Here is a 12749-nt window from a genome sequence, read left to right as displayed (position 1 = left end):
GTTCACATTCCATTTAGGCTGGAGATAAAGCTGGAGTCACACATAGCGACTCACCAGCGATCCCGACAACGATATCAATGTATCAGGATCGCTGGTGAGCTGTCACACAGACAGCTTCACCAGCGATCAGCACAGCGATGCCCAGCGCGCGGCGTCGCTGTGTTCGTTAGTTACCAGCGCGCTGATGCAGGGAGCTGGTAACTAACGTACACATCGGGTATCCAAGGGATGTGCGTCCCTTAGATACCCGATTTGTACGTTAGTTACTAGCAGATCGCTGGTCTCCCGCCTGTCACACGCAGCGATGCGTGCTGGCCAGCGGGAGACCAGCGACCAAAGAAAAGTCCAGAGGTTTCCCAGAGCGATCAGCGATACCGGCAGGGTTGCCAGTCGCTGATCGCTGTCACACACAGCGATCTCGCTGGTGAGATCGCTGTTGTGTCACAAAACTTGTGACTTGGCAGCGATCTCGCTAGCGAGATCGCTATGTGTGACGGGGCCTTAAGAACAAAAGGCCCCACACCACAGGACACACAATGGCTTTCCTGCCTTTTATGACCCCCACAGCACATGTTCTATCTCTTTGATAACCTTTAGTGCTATCCAGTGTTTGAGGATCAAATTCTGAGTTCAGTCATTCATATTACATGTATTATCGATATTGTCCATGTTGGCTTTCAATACATTCAATCCTTACATGGGACCACAATGTAGACCCGAATTTACAGCAGATATAAGATGTGATTTTCACAAGTGTCCATTAACAGGTTAATAGTAAGTGACCTTCTGCTCCTCAGCCCTCCCCTGTGTACACAGTATAAAGCCCACCCTTTTGAGCCAGTTTCCTTTCTCTCTTCCTCTGTACATACACCATGGCTTCTGCTGATCTGAGAGACGAGCTGGGCTGCTCCATCTGTCTGAGCACTTATACAGATCCTGTAATGCTGAGATGTGGACACAACTTCTGCCGGGTCTGTATTGATCTTGTGCTGGATACACAGGACGGGTCTGGAGTTTATTCCTGTCCTGAATGCAGAGAAGAGTTTCAGCAGCGGCCAGCACTGATGAGGAACTTTACTCTTTGTAAGATTGTAAAGAATTTCAGGCAAACTGAGCCACATCAGGAGAAGATCACCGGGATCTGCTGCACTTACTGTGTGGACTCTCCGGTACCTGCTGTTAGATCCTGTCTACACTGTGAGGCTTCTCTGTGCGATAAACACCTGAGAGCTCACAGCAAATCAGCAGAACACATCTTATCTGATCCCAGCACTTCTCTGGAGAGAAGGAAATGTTCTGTCCATAAGAAGATCCTGGAATATTACTGCACTGAGGACGCCGCTTGTATCTGCGTCTATTGTTCAGCAGGAGAACATCGGGGACACCGGGTGGAGATGCTGGAAGAGGCCTCTGAGAAGAAGGAGAAATTGAGAAATGTTCTCCATAAACTGACAACAAAAAGAGAAGAGACTGAGGAAAGAGTCTGGAGTCTGGAGGAGAGCAGGAGAAAAGCTAAAGAAAAAGCAGCTGGAGAAGCTGAGAGAGTCACTGCCCTGTGTACAGACATCAGGAGACGGGTGGACGACCTGGAGAAGAAGGTCCTGTGTGAGATCTCCAGGCAGGAAAAGGAAGAGTCACTGTCACTGTCTGCTCTGATCCATCAGCTGGAAATAAAGAAGGACGAGCTGTCCAGGAAGATGAGACACATTGAGGAGCTGTGTAACATGACGGATCCACTGAGTGTCCTACAGGAACCAGACACCGGTGACTTGTGTGATCCTGAGGTGGAGGGAGGTGATGAGGACACAGGGGGACATGATAAACAGCTCCATGATGGAGGTGACCTGGATGTGGCTGTGATCTCACACACATTACACACATTATGTGACGTAATATCAGGTATAAGGAGCGGGATCTATGTGGAGGGTCCTGCAGACATATTACTGGATGTAACCACAGCTGCTAATAATCTCCATATATCAGACGACCTGAAAACTGCGACCGGGACACAAGAGAAGCAGAATCGTCCAGAAACAGCAGAGAGATTCCAGAATTATCAGGTGATGAGCAGGAGGGGATTTACCTCACGAGGACATTACTGGGATGTGGAGATCAGTAGATCAGGGGGGTGGAGGGTGGGGATGTGTTACCCCAGTATAGACAGGAGGGGGCAGCAGTCACTGATTGGATATAATAACAAGTCCTGGAGTTTGAGGAGATTTAATGATCACTATTCAGTGATACATGACAGTAAAGTGATCCGTTTACCTCACAAGATCCCCAGTGATAGAGTCAGGATATGTCTGGATTATGGGGCCGGGCAGTTGTCCTTTTATGAGCTGTGTGACCCCATCAGACACTTACACACCATCACTGCCACCTTCTCCGAGCCCCTTCATGCTGCGCTATGTGTATATGATGGTTGCTTGACAATAATAAGACATGAGTGTCAGTGACAGGTGATGACATCTATAGTCAGGTATGTAATTTCTGAGACCTTTGGCCACAAGTTTTTAACCCCTTCCTGATATGGCTAATTTGTTTTTTTGTTTGTTTTTTTCTCCCCTTCTTCTAATAACATTTTCATTTTTTTTCTGTCCACATAGATATATGGGGGGCTTGTTTTTTGCAGGACAAGTTGTACTTTTGAATTACACCATTCTTTTTAACACATATTGTAATGAAAAATGGAAAAAAAATTCAAAGTGTGGTGAAATTGTGAAAAAAAACTGCAATTCTGGCATTGCTTTTACACTTTACATTTTAAGGTAAAAAAATAACCCGCAGTATGATTCTCCTCATCAGTATGATTACAGTGATACCAAACTTGTTTTTAATAGTAAAAAAAAATCATAAATATGTAATAAAAATTCTGATTCTGTCGCCATTTTCTGAGACCCATTATGTTGTAATTTTTCGGTTGATGGAGCTGTGTGCGGGCTTATGTTTTCCAGGGCAACACAGTGTTTATATTGATACCATTTTGGGATAGATAAGATATTGTGATCTCTCCTTACAGCATTATTTTACGGTGTTGCAGCAACCAAAAAAAAAAGCGAAATTTTGGCATTTTTAATTTTTTTCTGTTTATTGCGTTTAACAATTGGTTTATTTTTATATTTTGATAGAGTGGACTTTAATGGATGTGGCGATATCACATTTGGGTATTTTTACTTTTTATTATCTTTATTTTTAATGAGAAAAGAGGGGTGATCAAATTTTTTATTTTTTTTTGTTTTTTGTTTTTTCATGTTTTTGAAAACTTTTTTTTTTAACTTTTTTACTATTTTTATTAGCTCCCTTATGGGTCTTGACCCTGCGATCGCTTATGCTGTATACAGAAATACCACAGTATTGCTGGATATTGTAAAAATCAGTCTCCTTTAAAGCCCGGCCACAAGAAGGTTTCACAGAACCTCTGTGATGACTAACAGGAGGTCTACTGTACAGTCGACCCTTGGATCTCATAGTAAGCCGTCGTCGCCCTGCAATGGCGTCCCGGAGGCTCCGATGGGTGCATACAATGACGAGCCCCCATACCGACGCTGTGAAGAAGGTTCCATCCCTTTACCCCACAGATTGCTTCAATGTCATGTTCTTTTCATATAGAATATTTTTGTTCTTGGTGTCACATTGATTGTACTTTACCTCCTACATGTTGAAGGTCCGTTCCTTCTATTAACCCATTGTCTGTTGATTAGAAATAAATCTCTATTAATAAATTGACTATAGATTTCTCAGCTCTGTCATTCTGGTCCCTTAATTCATTTTACCATGAGCCCTTTACATTCTATATGTGATGTATGATATACAGGGCCGGCGTCATCACCCGATACACTCGAGCAAGTGCCGGGGCCCTGGACAAATGGGGGGCCCACTCGACACCAGGGGTACTGGCCTCTCCCCCAGCAGCTGTGCAGAGCCACCTGTTTCTTCTTCACTGCTTGAGCCGTCACTTAATGAAAAAATCCAAAGGAATGGAAAAAAAAAAAAAGCCGGGCTTCTTAAAACCGCGATGACCAGAAACACACCTTCCGCAGCAGTGGTAACAGAAAAAATCCTTTAATGAGCCTACGCGTTTCGTGGCTTAAACTAGCCACTTCATCAGGGCCTCCGTGGCTGGTTTAAGCCACGAAACGCGTAGGCTCATTAAAGGATTTTTTCTGTTACCCCTGCAGCGGAAGGTGTGTTTCTGGTCAGCGCAGTTTTAAGAAGCCCGGCTTTTTTTTTTTCCATTCCTTTGGATTTTTTCATTTATTGCCAGCGGGACACCGGCGACGACCGGATATCTAGGAGTGATTCCCAGTTTGGTGAGTCTAACTGATTGGGGATTTCATTGCGGTTTCATAATAGACGATACACCCTATGTGCGCTTTCTATTTTTGTTTATTCTGAGCCGTCACTTAAACATACATGGCCGTGCACAGTGCGGCTGTGTCTGCCAGTAATACGCGGCCCGGCCAATACACAAGCTAAATAACATCACAGTGCCGACCGGACCCCATCATTAGTAGCAGACAAAGCTGCACAGTGCACTATGTACAGCCATGTCTGTTGAAGTGACGGCCATCAAGCAGCGCGCCCTCCATAACCACATAAGGAGCCTGATGAGTGACAAGCCTGGGGAAGGTGAGTGAGGCTTGTGTATGTTTGTGTATGCATGTGTGATGTACATACTGTATCTGTGTATATCAGTGTGTGTGTATGACTGCATATATATATGTATTTTTGGGAAATTGTCTTCAAATATGTATATGTACATGTCTGCGTATTGTATATGTGTACATGTCTGAGTACTGTATGTGTGTGTATGTCTGCATACTGTATGTGTGTGCATTTCTGTGTACTGTGTGTGCATGTCTGAGTACTGTGTGTGTGCATGTCTGAGTACTGTGTGTGTGCATGTCTGCGTGTAGTGTGAATTATATAAAAAATGCCTATTTTGAGTCCATATTGAAATATAGGAACCTGAAATGTCAGCAATTGAAGGCTTCATGTCCAGTTCTTGAAAACCAGGGTTCACGAGGTCAGACCCACAATGGCTATTGAGCTGCAGCCTTAGGGCCCCGTCACACATAGCGATCTCGCTAGCGAGATCGCTGCTGAGTCACAAGTTTTGTGACACAACAGCGATCTCACCAGCGAGATCGCTGTGTGTGACAGCGATCAGCGACCGACCCCCTGCCAGTATCGCTGATCGCTCTGGGAAACCTCTGGACATTTCTTTTGTCGCTGGTCTCCCGCTGGCCAGCACGCATCGCTGCGTGTGATAGGCGGGAGACCAGCGATCAGCTGGTAACTAACATACACATCGGGTATCCAAGGGACGTGCGTCCCTTAGATACCCGATGTGTACGTTAGTTACCAGCTCCCTGCATCAGCGTGCTGGTAACTAACGAACACAGCGATGCCGCGCGCTCGGCGTCGCTGTGCTGATCGCTGGTGAAGCTGTCTGTGTGACAGCTCACCAGCGATCACATAGCGACTCACCAGCGATCCTGACACACTGATATCGTCGGGATTGCTGGTGAGTCGCTATGTGTGACTCCAGCTTTAGTGTTGAGTATACTAAAAGACAATGCTTGTTGAAACAGTATGTTTAATCTTGATTACTGGAAAGAATTAACCTTTGTGTACGCTGTTGACTTAGGGTACCGTTACACCTAGCGATGCACCAGCGATCCCGACTAGCGATATGACGTGGTCAGGATCGCTGGTGCATCGCTAGGTGGTCGCTAGTGAGCTGCCACACAGGCAGATCTCACCAGCGACATCGCTGGGGACGGGGATCGCTACTTACCTGTCAGACGCGGCGATCCTGCGTCCTCCCGCCCGGCTCCACGCGTCGCTCGTCTCTCCACAGGAAGCGCCGCAGGAAGTGACCGACGAGAAATGATCCAGCAGCTTCTCGCGCGATCACCGATAACCAGCGGGGGAGCCGGTCGGAGGTAAGTATCACATGCAGCGATATCGCTAGCAATATCGCTGCAATGTCACCAAATCGGTGACTTTACAGCGATATTGCTAGCGATATCGCAGTGTGTAACGGGGGCTTTACTTGAATTTTAAGAGCAGTGAATGGTGTGAGTATATTGACAAGGCATCACCTGATATTTGTATCATAAAGCATATGGGGGTTAAAATTGGACCAGGCATATAGACAATTGCACATCATTGTACATAAGGCCATAGAAATATGGCTGGGGAAGCCTAATATAGAACCAGGAATATAGTTGGCGATCTGAAACCCATTATAGTGTATCCAATCTTAAAGATCTTTTTAACTGTAGTCTGAAATATATATATTTTGTGCTAGGGTTCCGACCATAGTATATTGTTGGAAAGAAACTTGGTTCTGGTTTATACCCCGGTGTATGCAGGGGTGGATTAAGGGTAACCAGGGCCCGGGGCAGTTCAGACTCTGTGGGCCCCCCTCGTCACGTGACGGGGGTCACGAATCGTAGAGCCACACTCTACATAGAGAATAATGGGGCCTCCAGCACCGACCTCCACCCGCAGAGCCACACTCTACATAGAGAATAATGGGGCCTCCAGCACCGACCTCCACCCGCAGAGCCACACTCTACATAGAGAATAATGGGGCCTCCAGCACCGACCTCCACCCGCAGACCCGCACTCCACATAGAGAATAATGGAGCCTCCAGCACCGACCTCCACCCGCAGAGGCCCACTCCACATAGAGAATAATGGAGCCTCCAGCACCGACCTCCACCCGCAGAGCCGCACTCCACATAGAGAATAATGGAGCCTCCAGCACCGACCTCCACCCGCAGAGCCGCACTCCACATAGAGAATAATGGAGCCTCCAGCACCGACCTCCACCCGCAGAGCCACACTCCACATAGAGAATAATGGAGCCTCCGGCACCGACCTCCACCTGCAGAGCCGCACTCCACATAGAGAATAATGGAGCCTCCAGCACCGACCTCCACATAGAGAATAATGGAGCCTCCAGCACCGACCTCCACCCGCAGAGCCGCACTCCACATAGAGAATAATGGAGCCTCCAGCACCGACCTCCACCCGCAGAGCCACACTCCACATAGAGAATAATGGAGCCTCCGGCACCGACCTCCACCTGCAGAGCCGCACTCCACATAGAGAATAATGGAGCCTCCAGCACCGACCTCCACATAGAGAATAATGGAGCCTCCAGCACTGACCTCCACCCGCAGAGCCCCACTCCACATAGAGAATAATGGAGCCTCCAGCACCGACCTCCACCCGCAGAGCCGCACTCCACATAGAGAATAATGGAGCCTCCAGCACCGACCTCCACCCGCAGAGCCGCACTCCACATAGAGAATAATGGAGCCTCCAGCACCGACCTCCACCCGCAGAGCCGCACTCCACATAGAGAATAATGGAGCCTCCGGCACTGACCTCCACCCGCAGAGCCCCACTCCACATAGAGAATAATGGAGCCTCCAGCACCGACCTCCACCCGCAGAGCCGCACTCCACATAGAGAATAATGGAGCCTCCAGCACCGACCTCCATCCGCAGAGCCGCACTCCACAGAGAGAATAATGGGGCCTCCAGCACTGACCTCCATCCGCAGAGCCGCACTCCACATAGAGAATAATGGAGCCTCCAGCACCGACCTCCACCCGCAGAGCCACACTCCACATAGAGAATAATGGAGCCTCCAGCACCGACCTCCACCCGCAGAGCCGCACTCCACATAGAGAATAATGGAGCCTCCAGCACCGACCTCCACCCGCAGAGCCGCACTCCACATACATGGCTGCTCTCAGTGCTCAGTGCTGTGCGCACAGGACCTGTGATGAGGTCACAGGAGGGGAGGAGACAGGGGTCACATGATCGGGGGCCCTGACACCTTCCCTCCTGTGATCTCATCACAAGCCTTTGCACGCTACCAGCAGCATCAGCGTTCACACTACTTGTAGATGCTGCTGGTAGCAGAGCACATAATGCCGCCCCCACGGTCACTCACTTTTAGGCGGGGAGAAGATGTCGTGCCATTGCAGCAGCCAGCAGGAATGTGGTGGGGGCCCCCTTAGAAGCTCTTGTGGTGGGGGCCCCGGGGCTGAAGCCCCGCCTGCCCTGCCTATAATCCGGCCCTGCGCGGTGGCGGATTATAATGGGGTAATTTACTGGCCTGGGCTGTGGGCCCCTTAACCCCACTGGGCCCGGGGCAACTGCCCAAATTGACCTCATTATAATCCGCCACTGGGTGTATGATTTACTCTTATCATATGTAAATATTAGGACAGGAGTAAATAGTCCGAAGAGGCAAGTTTTGTTGGATGTTATTTATTCATGATAGCTGGCCACTGTCATGAGATTGGAACATCAGACAACTAACTTGTGTATTTTCATGTTTACACAATATTATATTGTGTAAACCTTTGTTTAAAGCATATAAAAGCTGGTGAAGCAGTCACTGAAAGCAGAAACTTTTGTGGACCTGTGTAAGGGGAGAGTCTTCACAGTGTGGATCCTAGGAAGCATTCTCTGTCTTCGCTGACCGCTTCTCCAGCTGACGCATTTCCGGACAGATGACGTAAATGCCCCTAGTGAAGACTCTTTCTCTTCGTCTTTCTGATGTGAGTATGTGTACCAAAACCTTTGTAGTTTGAATATATAAGTATACGCAATATCATACTATTTTCTATTTTCCGTAATTGCTATATCATTGTCATATATTCCACTAATTGGCTGTTTTATCATTTAAATTAATCATTGTATAATAAAATTGTGTCATATCCAAGTGGTGCCTTCTTTAAAGCCGTATCCAAACCTACACTGCGTACTGAGTGTGTGCATGTCTGAGTACTGTACGTGTGCATGTCTGCATACTGTACGTGTGCATGTCTGCGTACTGTAAGTGTGTGCATGTCTGCATACTGTACGTGTGCATGTCTGCATACTGTATGTGTGTGCATGTCTGCGTACTGTGTGCATGTCTGCATATTGTATGTATGCATGTCGTGAGTACTGTATATGTGTACATGTCTGAGTAATGTGTGTGTGTCCATGTCTGCATACTGTATGCGTGTGCATGTATGAGTACTGTATGTGTGTGCATGTCTGCGTACTGTGTGCATGTCTGCATATTGTATGTATGCATGTCGTGAGTACTGTATATGTGTACATGTCTGAGTAATGTGTGTGTGTCCATGTCTGCATACTGTATGCGTGTGCATGTCTGAGTACTGTATGTGTGTGCATGTCTGAGTACTGTATGTGTGTGTGTGCATGTCTGCGTACTGTATGCGTGTGCATGTCTGAGTACTGTATGTGAGCATGTCTGAGTACTGTATGTGTGTGCATGTCTGAGTACTGTATGTGTGTGTGTGCATGTCTGCGTACTGTATGCGTGTGCATGTCTGAGTACTGTATGTGAGCATGTCTGAGTACTGTATGTGTGTGTGTGCATGTCTGCGTACTGTATGCGTGTGCATGTCTGAGTACTGTATGCTTGTGCATGTCTGAGTACTGTATGCTTGTGCATGTCTGAGTACTGTATGTGAGCATGTCTGAGTACTGTATGTGTGTCCATGTCTGAGTACTGTATGTGTGTCCATGTCTGAGTACTGTATGTGTGTCCATGTCTGAGTACTGTGTGTGTGTGTGTGTATATTGGGTATACCGGTTTTAAGGAGACTTCACAGTGTTAGAAACATGTCCATTTTCTTCTTAGTTTTTCCTGCACCCGCCAATCCATCTACATTTGTAATTGAATTTGTATTCTACGATATCCTTTGTTTGTTAAAATTTTTTGGAATAAAGGATTTTCGATTTTAACAATGAAGCTGGATTATCTTTCCTTCCTCATGTCTGAGTATGGTATGGGTGTAAGTAGCGCAGTTACTGGGGGGGCAGAGGGTGCGGTCGCCCCGGTCCCCTCGCTCTGGAGGGCAAAACTGAAGCTACTGCCACTGTATAGTTAAGCTACACTGTAGTGGAGGCAGACATGATCTCCCCGCACTACCGCTGTCTGTTCTATAGACCGAAGCATAGGGGCATATGCACATTGGGATGCTGGGTGCTGGCACTGTATCTGTAAGCTGCCTCTAGCACGCTGCAGACAAGCCCAGAGTCAGTCCTGCAGTGCGCAGGCGTTGGGAGAGGTCCGGCGCCTGCACACTGCAGAATTCTGCTGTGCCCTCAACAGGGCAGAGCAGTGTGCTTGTGCCGCAGCCATTACAGGACGGGAGAAGAGGACGTCATCGCATGAAGGGAGGCGTCGGATTGGACCGCAACGCCCACCGGACCGCCCACCCCGGTGAGTACAATCTAACGTGTTTTTCTTATCTTTCAGGTTACATCAGAGGCTTATCTATAGCATTACAGAATGCTGTAGATAAGCCCCCGATGTCTATGCCGGCAGCTGCGAGCCGAAAAAAAGGGGTGACAGATTCCCTTTAAGGGTACAGATTCCTTTTAAGGGTACCATCATTTCTGTCCAGGCCTATTTCATGAGCTTTAATTTTTCTAAAAATTCTGTGGAAGCATGGTTGAATGGCAAAGTCTGACTTTCATTTGCTCATTTTCATAGATTTTTTAGTTATTATTACTTTTGACAGATTCAAGTTATTTCTGTGACCATTGTAGGTTTTTCTGTCATTAAACGAGGGGGGCCAACAATTTTGACCACATGTGTAGATGATTGCATGTAAGTGTAAGCTCATGCATGATTACTCCAACTGGACAGCAAGACCCCCAAAGGCAGAAAAGGGAAAAAAAGAGAAGACGTACAAGGGGGAGCAATTTTTTTCTTTACATGTGTAACATTCTACCTCCTCCTCTTCTGATTCCCTCTTTCTTTCCGTTCCCCTCTTTTGAGGTCTTGTCCAGACAAGAATATTCCTTTAGGCTGGTTTTACACTTGCCGTGTTTTTGCGGCCCGTTTTTGCTGTCCTTTTTCGGGCCGTATGGCCATGATTTTTGCGGTATCCTGCAAAAATTGGCTGCAAAAAACCATCACGGATCACCGTTTTTCCCTGTTATAACAAATAGCAGGTGTGAGAATCATGTGGGAATAGTGGATGAGGGCAGGTATATCTCGCCCAGATACCTTTCCTATGTGGCCTAGTCTGGTCAGTATCTCACCTGGTGACTAATGAATAATGGGAGGTGGATATAAAAGGATGCCAGGTGGTTGTGTGAGTGTCTCAGCCTGGGAACACAGAGAGCCTGTCTGTGTGAGAGACACACGTGAGTGGAAGCAGTGCCCACTGCAACTGTGGTTTGGCTGGACGGGAGAAGCCCGCCAGTTCGTAGTTAGGTTGTCCATTGTTTAGTTAGTGCCGGACAGGCAAGGATTTGTTTTATGTTTTATTTCCTTTTTGCATTGCTTTCACCGTTAATAAACCTGACTCAGGGTCAGTTACACCCGAATCCCAGTTCTGCGCCTGAGTTTCATTCTGAACGCACGTGACCTTTGACCCCAGCAAAGGCGATCCCGGAGTGTTTTATCACATTGTGGTGGAGAACGCGGGCATCACGTTGCAAGCATGAGCATGGAGGACGTGGTGAAAGCGCTGGTACAGTCCACCGCCGTCCAGCAAGAAGCTAATCGGGTGATGATGGCCCAGCTGAAGGAGTTGGTGGACATGACAGTTACTGATCGTTCGCTTCTCCAGCAGGTGGCGCAGCGCTTGGCAAGCTTACCTGAGCTTAACCTGGAAGCCGAGTCGAGAGTGATTCACGTGAGTCGGTACTGGCAGAAAATGACCGAAGATGACATCGAGGCATACCTGACCACGTTTGAACGGACGGCGGTGCGAGAAAAATGGCCGAAGGCACGATGGGCCGGCCTGATTGCCCCGTTTCTTTCCGGTGAAGCCCAAAAGGCTTATTATGACTTAGAGCCTGAAGCCGCGCAGGACTTTGACAAATTGAAAGCCGAGATCTTGGCCCGGCTGGGAGTGACGACCGCTGTCCGTGCACAGAGAGTGCATCAATGGACTTATCAGCCGGATAAACCACCGCGGTCCCAGATGTTCGACCTGATCCACGTGACGAAGAAGTGGCTACAACCCGAGGTGTTGACAGCGCCAGAGATAATCCAGAGAGTCGTCATGGACAAGTACCTGAGAGCTCTACCGCCAGCCCTGAGGAAGTGGGTAAGCCATGGAAATCCTACGACGGCAGATCAACTGGTGGATCTGGTTGAACGTTACTCTGTGGCGGAAGGACTCCGAGACGACGCTACCCCACCTCGTTCTTCATCATCTCCACGTGGAACCGGTAAGACTGTTCCAGGGAGTAGGGGAGATGGAAAAATCCCTAAGACAGTGGGGGAGGAAAACTGGACTGCCCGCACTGCGAGGCCGAGAGTAACGAACTATGGTCTAAGCAAGGGGCCCGTTAGGTGTTTCCGCTGCCAAGAGATGGGACATATTGCTGTGAACTGTCCGGTCACTACTGAACCCATGCAGTGCGACGTCACAGACTCTAAAAACCGCATGTCTATGGTTGCACGGGTAGTGAGTGTGAATGCCGGTCAAAAGGATGTGGAAAAACACTTGAGTGATTTAATTGTTGATGGCAAAAATGTGGTGGCATTGTTAGACTCGGGAAGTGTGGTGACTCTGGTGAAGGCCAGTCTGGTGTCAGCCCCGACTGGACCATCAGACAAATTTTCTGTAACGTGTGTGCATGGAGACACCTGGTCGTACCTCACCACGGTCATATGCATTACAACTTCCTATGGGTCTGTGCAACAAAGTGGGACTCGTCCTGGCGTTATTGCATGAT

At 48.1% G+C, this 12749-nt stretch overlaps 1 protein-coding gene across 1 annotated transcript; it reads left to right on the top strand.

Annotated features, from left to right (window-relative positions):
- The first annotated feature begins 211 nt into the window (after positions 1-211).
- LOC141083365 (E3 ubiquitin/ISG15 ligase TRIM25-like) lies at positions 212-3740 on the top strand. Its single transcript, XM_073567576.1, has one exon. It carries the CDS (start codon positions 873-875, stop codon positions 2454-2456), a length of 1584 nt encoding a protein of 527 aa, XP_073423677.1. The 5' UTR covers positions 212-872; the 3' UTR covers positions 2457-3740.
- The last annotated feature ends 9009 nt before the right edge of the window (positions 3741-12749 follow it).

Source organism: Dendrobates tinctorius, unplaced genomic scaffold, assembly GCF_039654945.1.
Source record: "Dendrobates tinctorius isolate UK_male_01 unplaced genomic scaffold, ASM3965494v1 ptg000020l, whole genome shotgun sequence".
NCBI lineage: Eukaryota > Metazoa > Chordata > Amphibia > Anura > Dendrobatidae > Dendrobates > Dendrobates tinctorius.
The sequence above is the reverse complement of the archived record's forward strand: the minus strand, read 5'-3'. Positions and strand labels throughout refer to the sequence as shown.